Raw genomic sequence first — 16,959 nt, forward strand, 5'->3', positions numbered from 1 at the left:
GGGCGACTGCACAGGCCCACGTCCTCTGCTCTTTTCTTGCCTGCCGCAGCTTTGGCACCAACAAGACTAGAAAGACCATACGAGGACGCACGGCACAGCTCGAATTCAAACGCCCCGATAAAATTCAGACAGCCAAACTGTCAACCAAACGAGTCCAAGGAGGATTCGTTGAGCAGCGTTAGCTGATAACTGCAACTTCTGTAAGACGTCACGCAAATCAACGGCAGGATCGAAGCAGCGGCGAGCAGAAAACATGGAACGAACGGGCACAAGTCGCAAGAACAGACGAACAGCGCCGAAGCGACCACTAACAACGTGGTGCGGATCAGAAGAGGGCGGTTGGCCGGCACGCATCTCCCAGGCACGATCCTGCAGGCAACCCGGAAGTTGGTCGAGTTCATTGCATCTCGGAACGGTCAGCCGAAAACATCAGACACATGAAACCAGATCGAAGTGCCCTGCGCTCTACGGCCCTGTTGGGTTCCACTGGGCCTAAACTAAATTTTAATCCTCCTTAATTCATTGGACTAAACTTTAATCCCCCTATTTAGTTTTAGTGACTAAAAACCATTAAAATAGTTAAATAAAGACCAACTACCCCTAATCCAGAAGCAACCAGCCACAGTCAGCTGAGACTGATCCAGGCGCAAAAGGCATCGATCCAAATCCAGGGGCAAAGAATCTAGCAAGAGCGTGACGCGAGCAAGGGAAGCGAAGAAAGAGCGTTTCCATGGGAAGAAGCAGAGGAAGCACCCAAGGTCCAGGAGCTTCACAAGTGCCGGGCTAGCCTCCTTCTTCTGTTTGATCGTCGCGTCCTTCTCCTTCACCTTCCCATCCCGCGGCAGGTCCTCCTTCAACCACCGCAACGCCTTCTCGGGGCACATCGTCTCCATCGTCCCGCCGGAGGCCTGCGGCGGGAGCAGGAGGAAGCCACGATCGGCGTACCGGATGTCCGAGCTGTTCTCACCCAAGGTGTCCTCATGGTGGGGCGGGCGGGCGGGAGTGGCCGGGGGCCGACGGCGAGGCGAGGGCTGGCGGTGGGGCGGGTGCCGAGGAGGGCAGGGACCAGCAGCGGGGTAGGTGCGGCAAAGGATTGGATCAGATCGGGACGGGTGGGGTTGGAGGGAGGGACGGGGTATTAGTGAGAGGCAGACCCTATCTAAAATCTCCTTTAGTCCCTTTTAGCAATCTCTTGTGGACTAAAGGGCTAAAGTTTAAGGACTAAAGTTTAACCCCTTTTAGTCACCATGTTTAGTAGTTTAGGAACTAAAAGGGACCGAAACTTTTCAGTCCCTAAAATTTAGCCGCCCCAAACCAAACAAACAGAGCCTAATTAAACCAACAGAGTATTCCGCACATAAAACAAGCATGAGCTCTCCAATATCTGCGACTAGCTTAGCTGCTTACGTTACGTGTCTCATTCATACATGCATACAAGCTTTGCCAGGCACCTCCAATTGCATCCCGATCAGAACAGCAAACATTACTCAGCACAATTTCATTTCTTTTTTTTTTCCAGCACACCCCCAATTGCATGCTCAAACCAACTCAAGCCATCAATCCTGAATGCGTCCAGCTCGAGAAGAACCACCTGTTCCGTTCAGGTACAAGTGGATTTGTTTCATTCTCGTTCAGCTGTGGGGTATAGCAATAACAATCATCATGGTTGGCATTGAACTGGGAGCATTCTATCCCATTCGTAGCCTTTTATATATATATATATATATATATATATATATATATATATATTTATTCTAGAGCCTGTTGTTGCAGTGTGTGGGTGTCCGTTCATAGAGAAGGAAGGCGAAATATCAACCAGCAACCTGTACTCTGCTCCATCGGCTATCATCGTTGTCGATCCGGTGAATGTAGCTGTACTGATTTTCTCTGATGTAAGTCACCGCAGACCATATTCCTCGAACAAGAAGGATGCTTGCAAACACCATGCTTCCAAATGTGCAGACCACCTGCGAACACAAAATTTGAACCTGTTTTACTGAAAGGAACATATGAAATCTGCAACATGCGTCAATGCAATAGAACGTAGGGCCTTTTATCATGCCATGTGCTCCTCAAAGTACCATATTCTAGTGATGTATCCACCGAAAAAATTGTAGATATTCTCTAAGCAGACAATCAAATTCATGGACTTGCCATCTTGCCAACAATCAAACTTATTTTGAGAGGTCCAAGAAACAAACTGAACATGACATTTGTTTACTATATAAAGTATTTCTTTTAGAATTATATTTAAAGCACTGAGAGGCATATGACAAGAACATTGTATGGGCTCCCCATTTAATTGCAGTCATGGGGAATTTCCAAAAAGCTGACTGATGTGAGCCTTATTAATGTCTCAAACACAAATCTGGACACATGCTGATGAATGTCGATGCTGGACATTTGCCTGACCTGATACCAGGCAGTTGTGACCCTACCCTAATTGAGTAATTGGGGTGTTTATTGCACGGATCAACCGCTACTTGATCTCAGTTGGGGAAGACCAAGTAAACTGGGTTATTGTGAACAAAATTATTGGCCAGTACTGGTAACCAAGAATATAACATGAATGACATATGTTGCCTTCAATACGGACTGGACAACAAACTACTTAAATCTGCACTATAATTCTTAAGCTTGTCTTCATCCTTCATGATATATTTTTTCTGATTCTTGCCAATGTTTTTGTCAGCTAGTACAACCACAAGTTAATCCTAGCTTACATTCAACACAGCCATTTCACCTGCTGCGTCAATTTACAAGAACTGAAAATTATTCCTGGCTGAAGCCCAAATGCGGTTCAATTAACTCCAGCTCAACAAATCTGATTGGTATTCTGTGCCAAGGCAGTAGTAAACAAGCCCGAAAACTGGAGCCGGATGGAAACTTAATTTAGTTAGTTTTTACAGTTACAGGTCTGACAACCTCACAGTACCAGGCTTGGGCAGCAGAATTTCAGCGAGAATCAAATGGGGGCTTCCTGGCCCAGCACAAAAGATACTCAGGTTTTTAAAGGCATAGTTACAAGCCCGTTTAAAAGGATCGTAAGGAAGGGCCTACTTAGACAATTACAAGGCTGTAGGGGGGCTTGATTGCACAAGGTCAAGTACTCAAATTGCAGATGGGCTTCAATTAACAACATTGCCCAAAAAGTGGTCGTGTGAACATTTGATTGCAGGTGGGTTGATACTTGCTGTTTTGATTGTGAACTGATAATTGCTACTGGCGAAATAAATGATAAGCACTGATAAAAAAAGGATCCGCACAGACAAAAAGGCTCTCAGGGGACCTGTAATCTGCACTGATGCACTCAGTTTATAGCAGAAAGAATAAAACTAGCTAGAAAGTAAAAGGGGTTCAAAGTTGAAAATTACTAGATGCAGAGTGCCAGGGCGGCTTATCAAACAGTAGTACAGTACGAACATGCGCCCTAAAAAAACAGTACAAACATGCACCATACTGAAATAATCCCCATTCACATAATGCTATCAATTTCATTAGTATGATCAATACTTCAATTGCATATGTCGTAATCCCAAACTCACATCTGGAAACAGGTTTTTCACCATATCTTACCACTCAGATAATTACAGTTTACGTTTCTGACCTATACACATCCTGCCTGTGGCTAACTGGAATCCAGCCCTGAGTTATCAGGTGCCACGTAGCCATCCTAGCATGTTCATCTAGAGGTTGGCTGATACACTATCATGCTGTAAAGGTCTCAGCCTAGCATAATCATCCTAGCAGTGCATGCTTCTACAGTTCTACTTTGGCTAGTTCTACTTAATTATCTTGTGTCCTATGCATTGTCTCTACTAGAGCTTGTGCCCTATCCCAGCGGTGCATTGTCTGTACTTTTTTTATCTCAAAACCTTTGCCATTCAGTAAGCCTTATGCACTTCTTTATACTCTTCCTTTTTGAACCTATTTTCTCTTTTGCTGAAGAACTAAGTAATCCACTGGTTTAAGGGAAATACATATCCAACTAATTGAGCATTACGTAAACAACACTAATGATGTGAAAGCCCAAGTAATGTTCCAAACATCAATTCACAATTTTAAAATCAAACTAACCAACGGCCAAATTTAAACGAATTCTCCAAGCAGGATGCAAATGATGCCTCATCAACATGAACTAGGTACTTGATCCCTGAACCGACATGCCCTTCAGAAGAACAAACCACACTGCTATCCACGCTTCAAACACAACACATCACCGATGGCGTGAGCATTAGACGAGCATTGATCAAGTGATGCACATAATTGGTATGAAGCAGGCCATCAAACAGCTTAGCATATGAATGAGTTGCTCACCTCGAGAAGACCCTTCAGGATCCATAAGAATGTGAGGACGAGCACGCCATTTACCGAGAACTTTACCTGCACACGCACAAACAGCACCAGATCAGGGCCCAATAACGAGATCATCATTCCTCTGTGTCGCCAATTTGCAACTGAAAGCTGAAATCGAGTAGAGTGGAACGGACCAGCTCGGCTGGGACTGAAGGCGGCAGCACGGACCTGGCGGCGCGGCGCGCCCGGCGGGAGGCCTTCCTGAACACGGAGTGCAGGAATCGGGCCAGTAGGTCCAGGCTGCGGTCCTCGTCTTCGTCGTCGTCCTCCTCCGCGTCGTCTTCGTCCTCCCCGCCGCCTTCCCGGTAGGAAGCGGTGGCGCCCGAGAGATCGCCGACCCAGGGGCGGGCGTCCGGGACGACGACGACGGCGTCGGGGTGTCGGCGCCGAGCGGCGCGGAGGAGGCGAGTCGTAGGGGAGAGGCGCAGGTGGCGGGGGGATGCGGACGGGGAGGGGTGGAAGCGGTGGGGGGAGGCAGGGGCGGGGAGGAGAGGGGGAAGGAGGGAGGTCGAGGTCGAGGTCGCCATGGGAGCGGGGAGGCTGCGACTGCGAGCTGGTTGGTGGTGGTGGTGGCTTCGTCCCCACCTTTTCTTATCGGTATTACATTTTCTTTCGATTTTACTGTAAGAAAGAAACGAGTTTGTTTCTTCTAACATTGTCCAAAAATGCTGTTCGTCCATGGAAATATTTATTTTATTAAAATGTGTTAGATTTGAAAGATTCGGTTAAGAGAAAAAAAAATCAAGCAGAGAAATTAAATCTTCGAAATTGAGAAATCAGAAGTTCCAGAAAATCACAAGGATCTTTCGTCATTTCGCATACTCTTTTTTCCACGACAACAATAGATCGTTAAATTTCATAAAAGAGAATGATTTGGATATAGAAAAATCCAACGACAAATGACATAGTCACTTTATTGATCAGGTCGTTTTGGCATATTTAGATTGATAACTTTTACTATGTATTTAAATATAGTATATATCTAGATAGATAGCAAAACTTATAAACTTAGAAATGCCAAAAGTACCTGCAATTTGGGATGGAGGGAGTAGAAAGTTATCAACCCCCTTTACTACTCCCTCCGTACGACGATTTATCCTAAATTGATTTTCATTAACAAACTAAGTTTATAAAAATATATATTAACATTTAAAATTGTAGAATAAAAGCATGCTCAGCACGAAATTCAAGGTGAATTAAAAAATAATTTGATGTAGATATTGATGTATATTTTCAATAAACTTGACGAAGTAAAAAGTATGTGACTTAGAACAAAACTAGATATCTTATATTTCAAAATAGAGGGAACAATCTAAGTAGATCAGCTCAGGTTCACAACTTTTATATACGGATAAAAACATTATAAAATGAAAGGCATATTAGGATTTTAATTTAAAAAACCAGACTAGACATCTCGCCGTAAATATGGGAGAACATACGTAGAAGTGCAATGCTATTGTTAATGAAACTTAGTTTTTATCGTACTCTAAACTACCGCCGCAATTTATATTTTATGATACATGCAGTTAAACATATTAAGCTTTACCTGCTATTACAAGCAAATAACTAGGTGGAACCACACGCCATCAAACCACTATCCAGCTACGTCACAAATTCCAGGGCTCCAGGCCAACATAGTACATTATCCTTTTGACCAGATCACAAACTTTTCACCCCTTTGATTAGTCAACTGTACATGAACATGATGGGTGGACACCAGAATCCTTCTCATCGAAGACCAAAGTTAACTAGATCATCCCAAGAGATGCCGTGCCACCGTTTCAACTTGCAAAAGCTTCCCGATAGCAGCCCAACAAACTTTCAGATGTGGTCATGTGGACTTGTTACTCCACTTTCATCGAATCTGCAACATCAAAATGGACCTTGAGAAATCTCACAAAGTTGAACGCTGCTGCAGGAGAAATGCAAAACATAGAAATGCAGGAGAAGCTAAAAAAGCACGAGAATTCTAAGGTACCAGCACCAACGTCAGAAGCGAAAGCATCTGGAGCAACGGTGCGAAGTTCCTCGTCCCAGTTCACTCCTCTCTGCCATGGGAGAAAATACTACTAATTGATGTTGGTTGTTGCAAGGCACTTGAAGCTGCTCAAGGGCGTCCAATACAAACCTGAGGAAATGTAGGTAGCTGAAGTAACTGCTGAACCGGTCTAGCCACATGAACATTTGCTGGATTTGGGCTCACCCCGCATGGTTCTGGACGCAAGAAACCTTGCTGAGATGCCCTGAACAGATTCAGATGCACACTGCTCATTTGCAGACTGTATCCCGGAAATGCAGCACAAGCATCTTGTGAGCAAAGGATCTACAATGACAAGGATTAATGAAGGATCAACCTATGGGCTATGAGAATGGTAAACCAAGATATGTTCTTTGCCCCCAGAGTTGGACTTTGCAATCTTACATCTTGCAGATCGAAATCGCAGTTCATCTCGGGACTGATAGCTGAAAGCTTCATTGAAAGGAACTGAAAACCAACACAAACATGGACACAAAGCTTCAGTTGTTGGCCAAAACAAGTCTTGACAAAACTTTCAAATAGAAGTTTTACTACACTTACCTCAACCTGCCGCTGCAGAGATTGTACATAATTTATGATTTCATCAAGCATCATGGCCTTGCCTGTAATCTACATCATCATAAGCAACACGTTCCCATTGGTTAGAGGCTTAGAGCGCACCGTCATCACATCAATATGAGCATTATCGTGTGCTTGATGGCATTCATACCTTGTTACAACCTGGGACGAGGTCTTGAAGAAGCTTCATCCTTTCATTTATCTTTTCCCTTCGAAACTGCATTTCGAATGGACAAACTACGATAAGCAAGAGACTAGAGCATTGCAAGATCATTGATCATGTTGCCCAGCGATAAAAATTACTCTTTCTGCAAGGCTGTGGCTATTGGTGGCTTGGCCACGCTTTGCCCGGACATGCACATAGTCCTCTCTGTTGGTTCCAGCATCAGTTGCCTTCTCATCAGCACACTGCATGCTGACTTTTCGCTGCAACAATGCACCGGTTTCATCCTGCAGTAATACAATACAAGTACATAGAATGAAATACATTCTTAAAAAGAGAGGACTGAAATACAGCACAACTGATGAGACAAAGCAGTGATAGCTTCTAGCTTCCTTACTAGAGAATGTAGTGATGAACTGTCCTCTCCTGAACCCTTCCTTTTAGCACCCTTTAAACACTTGCCTGTGTTCATATTTCTACTTAGCTGAGTATCTGGGAAGAGTCGGGAACATGAAATTTTTTTAGTCAGAAGCTTCACAGATCAACAGCAACTATTCCTGAAAAACTGAACTAAGAAGAAATATACCCCCAGCAGAATTGTAAAGCTGAACCCCCTCTTGCATGCCTACATTGTTCATTGGAAAGATGATAGGCTCATCAAAATCCATGGTATGCTCTAGTGAAGCAAGCAGGTTAGTTCCGACTGCGAAGCACAGGTTTTCCTCTCTTTCAGGATCGGTGCAGGGAGGGGAATACATCTGCCAAGAAACAATGATTGATCTTGTCATTTTCCAAACTGAGGAGGTAGCTCTATGCATGTAGCAAACTGAAGGTACATATGCCACGAACTTATGTACTACTGAAGAAATGGAGTCACCAACCTGCGTTTGATACTTGAACTCAGTGCGATGTTCCAATCATTTTTGGGAATACCCGATAACCTTCTAACTTGCCAGGTTTGCCAACTGAAGGAGCTTTACTTAAAGGGTGGAGTAGATCGGGAGCTGGACACAGTCAATTCCTTGCAAGGCTCAACAAGGAACAACTAACCCTTGCAGCCTTACATAAAGATTGTCCAAAGTGAAAAGGCTAAGTAAGCCTGATGCAATAGACAAACGCAAGGGCAAAAGCGGAAACCAAGCCCTGGAATAGAATTGCTGGTACTAGTACTACTAACAACCATGCACCAGCTGGATCACATCCAGAGATCAGAATAAAGAGAGCTCTGAATGAAGATCGCTTACAGTTGGTGCTGCAAACTGAAGACCTAGTGACCAACCCAAGGATCAGATGCTACTGTCATCCAGTGTATGTATGGGCCTGCCCAGAATAAGGTTAATTATTAGGCAATGAACAGGGCCCATCTAAGTTTAAACCCTCTTAACATGCCACTATTAAAGTTCTGTCCTCCAGATTTTCATTCCAACTCAACTAATGGGCCTAAAGTTTGAGAAAGTAATTAATTTTCACCACAAGGATAGAACTCTTCAAGGATGGACCAGTTCTTAGCATAAGAAGGTGAAATAGACTCCACAATTCAGCATATCATAGATACTGAATGCAAATTCAAGTTCCTGTAACTAATGATTGGGCATAGATTTGAAGTTCAATTTTTCGTTGTTTTTCTCATTTTGATAGGTGCAATGCCGAAACAAAGTTAGCTAGTTGCCAGCTTGCACACACACCGCCACACTCAGATGGAAATGTGAGAATTCAGAAGCCGTAGAATCAGATCCAGAGAACAAGAAAGAGGGCAACAGCTAAGAAAGTGTGACCTTCAAATCACAAGGAGAACCGCGGAAGCAAATTAGGGTCTATGATGGAGAAAAGCCAAAAAGTTAGATGTTTGTATTCCTGTGGCCAAGGTAGGGGATTCCTCAAAACGCAACAGTCCGTACTGACCCTCCAAACATCCAAATTCCATGCCAGAACTATAAATGATAGATTTAAATAGATTATACGTTTTCATTAGTTCACATCCTGTTCTATAGCATGACGATGTAAGAGTCACCAGGTGATTAGAAGCTAAGTTCGACCAAGATGGAAGGGCAAAGAAACGCTGGGACTTAACCCTTAAGCAAAGATCGAGCAAAATGCTTGCTGAAGGGTCTAAACACTCCGATGAAGAGTAGAAATCGTCCGAAAGAAGGCCAATGCCATTTAATGAGTTAATAGTTCTCTTGCCCGTAATTCCTCCAAAAGAGAGGGAGGGAGGGAGAGAAACGCCCATGTACTGTTCAAAGAGACAGAATGCTCACGAAGGGATGGAAGCAATATAATGCCGTCTTCAAAGAAAGCATCATACTGCAGTACTTCTAAAGACTAATAATATATAAAGTAAAGTACTTGTCCTAAATACAAAACTATTTGCAAAGAGCATGGCACAGTATATATTAGTACCAACGATACAGAAAGTTTTGTTATTACCAGCACGGAGGTTAGAACTGCTGCCCCCTGTTCCTCCTCTTTCGATCAGATGTTCCGCTGTTCCTCACCAGCCCCTTTGCTAGAGTGAATAGTGTTCACCTTGTAGTGGCACGCAGACATGCGGCTCAGTGGCTACGACTGAAAACAATGAATGGCTGGAGACCCCACTGTAGTCTCCAGTTCTCCACCAACCTCTCACAGCTTTTTTAATTATATTTTACACCCCAGTATAAACATAGTAGCAGGCACAGAAGTATGTCCCTTGGTGTAGAAGACAAGTCACCACAAGATTATCCATCCACACTGGCTTAAGAATCACACTGTATTTACCAACAAGCATTCAAGCACCACCTGTTAGTATATTTGCAAAATGCACATTGACATACTGTTGGTAGATAACGGGACGGCACAGGCAAAGCTGAGGGGACCTTTCCAAGTGTCCATGTAACAAGCAGTCCATCAGTGTACTGTTTCACTTGAAGGCCTTTCAGAATCCGGTGCCCATTGCTGCCACCTGCTTCAGCTGCCAGAATTATTATCGAGCAATAGTGGAGAGAGGAAGCTGGTAGGGGGCTGGACACCGAATAATACAGTCAAAGTGAAGAACTGCATGCAGCAGGGGCATCCTGCCTGCCAGAGGTAGAGGTGTATCGTCACCGAATTGGAATTGATTCTCACTGTCCGGAAACCTGTAGAGGTTTGTTGGCGCTTGTGCAGCACCGTGCAGCTTCCATCGTACTCTTGTTCCCAAGGTAATCCCAGTTCAAGGGAATAGAGATTCTGCCTTGTTGCAATCATCTTCCGTTGTTTCAAGACCAACATATGCTGATAAATCAAAACACATCAGGAACATATTTCTATTTTATGTCAAAAGGACATGCAGAAGTATTGTATTTGTATTTTACACAAGATTATAGAAGTGACGAGTGAAATAGTATACGGATCCAAATGGTTCAGATCAGGGGCGGACCCATGTTGACACTAGTGAGGGCACAGGCCCTCACTCAAAATTTTCACATCAAGGTAAAAGATAAATTTCTACCATGTTCAAGCTTCATCATCTGGAAGTTTCTTAAGCTGTGCCCTCTCTCAATTTTCGCCTTGGGTCCACCCCTGGTTCAGATTTAGCACTGCAACACAGAACACTTCTCCATAAAGCAGCAGAAGCTGATCAAACTTTCATTTGTACTTCAGGCATCACATATTCATTTCACAAACGATAGAAGGTACAGTAGACAAACGATAAATTATTCATACAGGTAATGATCTAGCACCGACGTAAGTACGTAACACCCGACTACTTTTGTAAAGCAGCCACACCTAGTGCAACTGCTACTGCATAAAGCATATCACCAACCACAAGTTAACCTAGAACCGAAGTTCAGATCAACAATCATAGCAAAGGGATTTCGTGGCAGTAAAACACTTACTTACCCCATCTGGATTTATTAACTCTTTGCTCCCATGCCGTCCCCAGTCCCAATCTTTTCAGTGCACCAAACCACAAGCAAAGAGTTCATCTCACAGAAAGTTGAAGCCTTTCTCGGGCTCCGAGACGCCCCGTACAGCTCTGATTTTAGTACTGTAACAGTGGCTCACAGTCCCAGTCCAAAGACAGGTGATCAGAAAGCTAAATCTCATGACAGATATTTCATGGTTTAATAACATAATATCAAATAATAAATGGGGCCAATAGTCAATAGAACATGTGTAAACAAGATGCACGCGTACACCAAAAAAGTGATCTTTCTTCCTGTGGTCAATATAAAGTTCACCTTAAAGAAATTTTGCAATCTTTGGTCCCCCAGCTCCAAGCCACCAATGGTGGAGGGTGATCTCTCTATAGTTCATTCAATCCATCATAGGCCATAGAAAGCAACATGGTACAGAGGCGTCAGGCAAAAAATGCTTTACAAGTTCAGCAAATTATGATCATCCCACGCTATGCCCAGTCTGATATGACTGAATTGCGTAATGAAAATGATCGAGCCAGAACTGGGAAGCACCTCAAAGTTCAGATTAAATATACACACTCTGGGAAATGTGGATGATTCAAGAAAGCATCAAAGTGAAGATTCTGCTCAAATGAATACATAAGATCAGATCCAGAACTATCAATCTCTCAAACATTATAGAAATGTATTATCAACTTTCTGAATCGTCCAGGTCAGAACCATGAGGAGAATAAGGACATGGATACTACAGTCTCAATAAAGAGGCCAGTTAAATGCAACATCATGGATATTCCATCATAAACATGCAATCGGCGACCCAGAAAATATGTAAATAAATATGTAAATGAGGACTCACAAGAAACTAAACTAAGAGCTATAATAATAATACTGAAGGTAACACATTTACTCATAATTTCTAGCAAGAAAAGAGAACCGCCCAGTGCTTGCAAAAATCACCTAGGAAAGCAGCGAAAATGTAACAACAGTGAGTTATGCATCACACATACTATAACAAAAAATAAATATGCTTTACAACTTCTTACAGTTATATTTGGTTTTGGTCAGAGTATTGCACAAAAACACACATGATCAAAACTCACGAGCATTAGAGTTCTCTGTCAGATAAACTTGTAGGCATGTGCTATGTGGAGATGCGCCTACACCAGGGGCACCAAAAAGGTCCAGCACGGCATAAGCCATTTACATATGTGCTTGCCCTTAGCTTTTCCATTAAGGTAGGTGATAAGTATGTTAGGATTAAGATTTGGCTTCTAGGAGTTTGTTTCATCCGGCCACCTCAGCATTAAGACAGGTGCATTCATGAATCACTAAAGAAGTTACCTCCTCTCTATCTCTCTGCTTTCTCAATCCACCACCGCTACGTGGAGATGAGATTTGCACCTTAACCTCCTGTGAGCAATTCAACCCCGCCACACAACAGCAGGCCAGATCGATCATTGTTGTTAAATCAACATCACTCAGGTACAAAATTTTATAGGCTTATAGCCTCAACTAGTTACATAAACATAAATCTGTAGTACTACCTCCGTCCTTGAATATATAACATAAAAGTTCAGCAAAACTAATTTGCTTGTAATAAACGTCATATATTCGAGAACGTAGGGAGGATGTTGTATACATCCTAAACTATTCACATGTCCTTTTGTTTAAGGTTTTAGGTTTGAATGATTGCAATGATTCTCTCGGACATAGAAATTACAAAACAAAACAAAAAAACATCCATAAACCATCTAGCGGTACACATTACCAACAAAGTAAACTAAAGTGTATCAGGTGTTCAGGTTGTAAACAAGAAGGTGATTTGACATTAGAAATATTCACTGTTTCAAGAAAAACAAAAGGGGACCAATTTGGTACATGTTTCCATTATTTCATACAACTCTAGATTATTTTGTTTAACAATCCCTTCAATAGATTGATGAAATAATACTATAATAGCAGGACCTGATTATCCAATTTATCACCGAACTAATGAAAGTAGCCTGTATATATATTGACGCCATGGTATATGTGGAGAATATAAATGAGGTGTACAATTAAGCTATCATTGTTATAGACTGCACATTCAATGCCAATAAATTAAAGCAGCACACTGAAGTTTGAGCTATTATTATCTTACATCTCTCTATATATTAACCAATATCTAGAAAAACTCATCTGAGAATAGAACAAGGGTACTTTATTACTAGGGCAGGGATTACATTGGTATCATAAAAAACAGAAAAGACAGGATCTAAGATACTAAGGCAATATAAGGATAAGAGTGCTCTGCAAATGCATAGGATGAGGGTGAGAGTGCTTTGCAAAAGCATAAGCGTGCAACTTGGAGATATGAACAAGACGGTCTATCCGTCTACGCACCGCTTCTTACAAAATACTTTTAGCATACAAGTAAAACCCGAAATGGCTTCAAAGGAAGTTATGGCGGTGGCCATCAAGAATGCAGTTTGGCACGATGTTCCTTCGTTGATTTCCAAAGTTACGCCCAACAGAACCCTGATTCCCAATAAACGGTAGCCTGTCTGAGTCCCCACCGATCAATGGCAGCCTAAGTGGGTGGCTGTAAGGATTGTTTCCCCAGCCATAGTTCCAAAAGGTTGGATGGGGCCTCTTCTGCCGCTTCTTATTGGCCTGCCATGCTTCTGCAAATATGGCCTTCGCGCTCATGGACCCTCTAGGACCCTCACCAGAATTTCTGAACTGTACAAACTTCTTCCAAAGACTATCATCTGCTGCAAGGTTTCTCATTTCCTTGCAAGTGCACTCAACCCTTGCAAGATCGTCCCCAGGTAAAAGATCCAAGACCTTACTCTTCAGATCAGCAGGCAGAGCCATCAAGCATGGGGGCAAGCGCAAACCATTCAGCTGGCATAAAGATATCATCAGTGGCAGGCACATCTCATCCTTCAGCACTGTCCACAGATCAAGAATCCCCCTCTCCTGCACTGCACTCAGCTGATCACTATCCAGATACAGCAAAGGCTCAAGCCTTGGCAGCTCCAAGCACAATCGGCGCACCTCAGACTGCGCCCCAGGCACATAACCGTATACTATCACGAAATTTGGCATCAAGGAGAAGTTAAGCACTGCCACCTTCCCCTCCTCGGCCACATGTAACATCGGTGAAAGCTCCGGTATGGTATACTTGATGGCCAGTGGCTTCGAAGCAACTGGCGGCCAGTCCGGTGGCAGAGAGAGGCGTGACCCCATCGGATTAGTGATGTGGAAGCCGAACTCAAGCAAAGCTGCATGTAGGGCTGCAACCAGACGACCTCCAGCGGTTCCCTCTGCGCCAACGACGTTCCCCATCTCCCGCTTGAGATCCCTAAGCACAAAACTCGACCAGCCCTTCGTGGCATCGACGGTCTCCGCCATCACCACATCCGCAGGACTGGATGCGGCTGGAACGCTAGGGTTCACGACCACAGCTCGCGCCTGCAGCGAGGAGCCTCCGGTGCTGGGCTTCTCTGATCCTTTGCCGCCGTCGACAGCCATCGCGGTCGGAACGGAGCCAGAACCCGGGCTAGGGTTCCGGGGCAGGGCCTGAGCCGGCGGCGCGAGGGCTGTGAGAGGAGACAGGGCGAAGAAGACGAGGTCGCCGGACGCGAGGCCGAGGGCGGGGAGCGTGGCGGCGGGGTCGGGCGAGACAAGCTCCTCGCTGCGGTTGAGGGAGAGGCGCACGGACTCGGCGGGGACGGGCAACGCGGAGAGCTTCGCGGCGAGGAGGGTCTTCACGTCGCCCAGCGTGGCCGTGGGCGGCAGATCCACGCGGTGGGTCTCGACGGCGGCGGCGCCGCCGCGCGCCTCCATAGACCGCAATCGGAGCTTCATGGTGAAGGGGATTTTTTGCGATTTGGAATTTTGGATGGATGAGGACAAACAATGACTCGATGAGTCGTCGCGGTGGCGCTGGCACTTGACTTGAGAAATGGTGCCGGTTGAGAGAACTGGTAGTGGGCCACGATGAAATAGGGGCGGTCTGCAGGCCCAGTTCGTGATGGGCTAGAGCTGGATCACAAATAGACCCACCTAGCGCGGTCTCTCTTGTGCCATCTACAGTACAGGCCCATCTAGCGCGGTGTCTCTTAAATATTTTTGCTAGGGCCACCTCAAAGTGCAAACTTCAAAGGTACCTTTTGGTGCCTTTCTCCAAAAAAAAAAACATTCTGATGAGGTAACCTGAAGAGAATAACAGACGATAATAAAAGACAATAACAGACCCAACACTAGACTATATAGACATGTTCAAGCTTAAACATGTATCACGGGTGATGAGGAAATGGATAGATTTTTTTCAAGAGAGCAGAAATAGATAGATGGATAAAAATGTGTAAACGTGGGAAGCACGAGAATAAGAAATTGTGGGCATTGCTATACCGATAAGTAACAAGTACACTATAAATGTTTCAATAGATAAAACAGAGAACCGTCTAGGGGCTTCAAGATTCATCTATGCCATAAATGTAGAATATTGCGGTCAAACGGTTACCCCGATTTACTCAAAGCCAAGACTGAAATTGTTACGGAGCCACGTGTTATTCTTTAGTCCAATTCAGAAAACCATGGCCTTGGCATTCAGGGTGTTTGGATGTCGCCCAACCAACTATTCATGGGCGAGCATTTGGATCGGCGGTGGAGAGGCGGAGATTGTGGCACCCTGACGCCAGTGTCCACGCGCGGTTGTATTCCGCATCCACACTTCGCGAAATCACGCGTGTAGGAATAAATCACAAGAAAAAATAGCAAGCTGCTGTTTTGACGAAGATTGGGACGGCGCGCGTAGGCAGAAACCAGACGAGCTCTCATTCTCCTTAGAACTCCCAACCATAATCGTCGAGCTTCTTCCAAAGGTTACCACCCTCTGCTGCAAGATTCCTCGTTCCCTTGCACGTGCCCTCAACATTTGCAAGATCTTCGCGAGCAGTGCCATCAAGCAAGCATGGCGGCAAGCGCAAACTGTTCAGGTGAGCCTGGTGGGTCTGCCGGCCGAGTTCGTGATGGGCTACTCACAAAATGGGCCCTGCCGTATGATGGTCTCTTAACGAGAGACCATCTCAAGGCCCAGCCAGACAACACTCCTCGCTCTAGCCTCTCAAAAAGGAAGACGGGGGGAAAAATTCCTGCTCGAGCTGGCAGGAAGAGAAAGTACCTGAATGACAGCGTGAGGCTTCTCACCGAGCTTGTGTTTGTCCGGCGTGGGGAGAACACTGATAGACGTGCGGTGACTGCGATGCGAGACACAAGAGATAGGATGATGAGCATCCACGAACCTGAGGTCTGAAGGACCTCGTTCCTTTCGAGCAGGCGAAAGCAGCTCTGATGAAAGCCGAAAGCGGTTGACCGAGACCGACAGGGCTGCAACCGATACCGGTGGAGCCGAAGCCGAAGCCGACCCGTCCCTTTCACGAAAACGCGACGCTCCAACGACTACTCGCTCACTCGGTCACTCAGCTAGTCTCTGCGAACAGCAGCTGTGGCTGCGCGCGGCGTACGACGACACGCGTAGGGAACACTCACGAGGCCACGAGCAGGGTCAGGTGCATGCGTCCAAGTACATCGCTCTGGTTGGTGGCACCGCAACCTGCCTACCCCGTGACCGTCTCGCTGAAGATTAGGTCAGGGTCTGGCCCTCGATCGGCTTCCAACCATCTCTTCTGCACCGTCCTCGCCACGTTCTACTGGCACACTACTAGGGCGGAGGGTTGTTGCGTCGGCAGCCGCCTGCTGCAAACGGCGAGAGGCGGTGACGATGCACGTGAACTACTGAACTGTATGTAGAATGCACGGGTACACACAGGGCGCGGCAGAATGTACCCCCACCAGCGCTACGTGGTACTGCACATACAAGGCACGCTGGTGGGTGCACGCCGAGGTCGATCGATCGGCGGCCGCGGCCGCGGCCGGGCCGGCGAGGACTCCGCGCAAGACGACACGGGCGCCCT

The 16,959-nt window shown here is 45.3% G+C and overlaps 3 protein-coding genes across 3 annotated transcripts; all 3 read right to left on the bottom strand.

Moving 5' to 3' along the window:
- Window positions 1–1,369: 1,369 nt before the first annotated feature.
- On the bottom strand, window positions 1,370–4,940 carry LOC101777997 (protein SHORT HYPOCOTYL IN WHITE LIGHT 1). Its single transcript, XM_004985066.4, has 3 exons — window positions 4,491–4,940; window positions 4,318–4,383; window positions 1,370–1,967 (listed from the first exon to the last, which is right to left on the bottom strand). Exons 1-3 carry the CDS (start codon window positions 4,881–4,883, stop codon window positions 1,812–1,814), a joined length of 615 nt encoding a protein of 204 aa, XP_004985123.1. The 5' UTR covers window positions 4,884–4,940; the 3' UTR covers window positions 1,370–1,811.
- An 840-nt stretch (window positions 4,941–5,780) lies between these two features.
- Window positions 5,781–13,037, bottom strand: LOC101779086 (transcription factor bHLH76). The gene is made up of 10 exons (XM_022823193.1): window positions 7,997–13,037; window positions 7,702–7,873; window positions 7,513–7,607; window positions 7,256–7,402; window positions 7,104–7,169; window positions 6,935–7,003; window positions 6,779–6,841; window positions 6,485–6,679; window positions 6,335–6,404; window positions 5,781–6,220 (listed from the first exon to the last, which is right to left on the bottom strand). The coding sequence occupies exons 2-10, from the start codon at window positions 7,871–7,873 to the stop codon at window positions 6,201–6,203; spliced, it is 897 nt and encodes a 298-aa protein (XP_022678928.1). The 5' UTR covers window positions 7,997–13,037; the 3' UTR covers window positions 5,781–6,200.
- A 138-nt stretch (window positions 13,038–13,175) lies between these two features.
- LOC105913519 (F-box protein SKIP22) lies at window positions 13,176–14,925 on the bottom strand. The gene has a single exon (XM_012842949.3). It carries the CDS (start codon window positions 14,846–14,848, stop codon window positions 13,427–13,429), a length of 1,422 nt encoding a protein of 473 aa, XP_012698403.2. The 5' UTR covers window positions 14,849–14,925; the 3' UTR covers window positions 13,176–13,426.
- Between the last annotated feature and the right edge of the window lie 2,034 nt (window positions 14,926–16,959).

The sequence above is a fragment of the Setaria italica genome, chromosome IX (genome assembly GCF_000263155.2).
Source record: "Setaria italica strain Yugu1 chromosome IX, Setaria_italica_v2.0, whole genome shotgun sequence".
Classification (NCBI taxonomy): domain Eukaryota; kingdom Viridiplantae; phylum Streptophyta; class Magnoliopsida; order Poales; family Poaceae; genus Setaria; species Setaria italica.

What these genes read in the sequence shown, in the direction of transcription:
- LOC101777997 (XM_004985066.4), bottom strand. Translation starts at nt 4,883, where the DNA reads ATGGCGACCTCGACCTCGACCTCCCTCCTTCCCCCTCTCCTCCCCGCC. An exon ending in CTTCAGTCCCAGCCGAGCTG is followed by an intron (nt 4,384 to 4,490) that starts GTCCGTTCCACT and finishes GTGCGTGTGCAG; the next exon opens with GTAAAGTTCTCGGTAAATGG. An exon ending in TCCTGAAGGGTCTTCTCGAG is followed by an intron (nt 1,968 to 4,317) that starts GTGAGCAACTCA and finishes TTGTGTTCGCAG; the next exon opens with GTGGTCTGCACATTTGGAAG.
- LOC101779086 (XM_022823193.1), bottom strand. Translation starts at nt 7,873, where the DNA reads ATGTATTCCCCTCCCTGCACCGATCCTGAAAGAGAGGAAAACCTGTGC. An exon ending in GCTTTACAATTCTGCTGGGG is followed by an intron (nt 7,608 to 7,701) that starts GTATATTTCTTC and finishes GACTCTTCCCAG; the next exon opens with ATACTCAGCTAAGTAGAAAT. An exon ending in GCGATTTCGATCTGCAAGAT is followed by an intron (nt 6,680 to 6,778) that starts GTAAGATTGCAA and finishes TTGTCATTGTAG; the next exon opens with ATCCTTTGCTCACAAGATGC.
- LOC105913519 (XM_012842949.3), bottom strand. Translation starts at nt 14,848, where the DNA reads ATGAAGCTCCGATTGCGGTCTATGGAGGCGCGCGGCGGCGCCGCCGCC.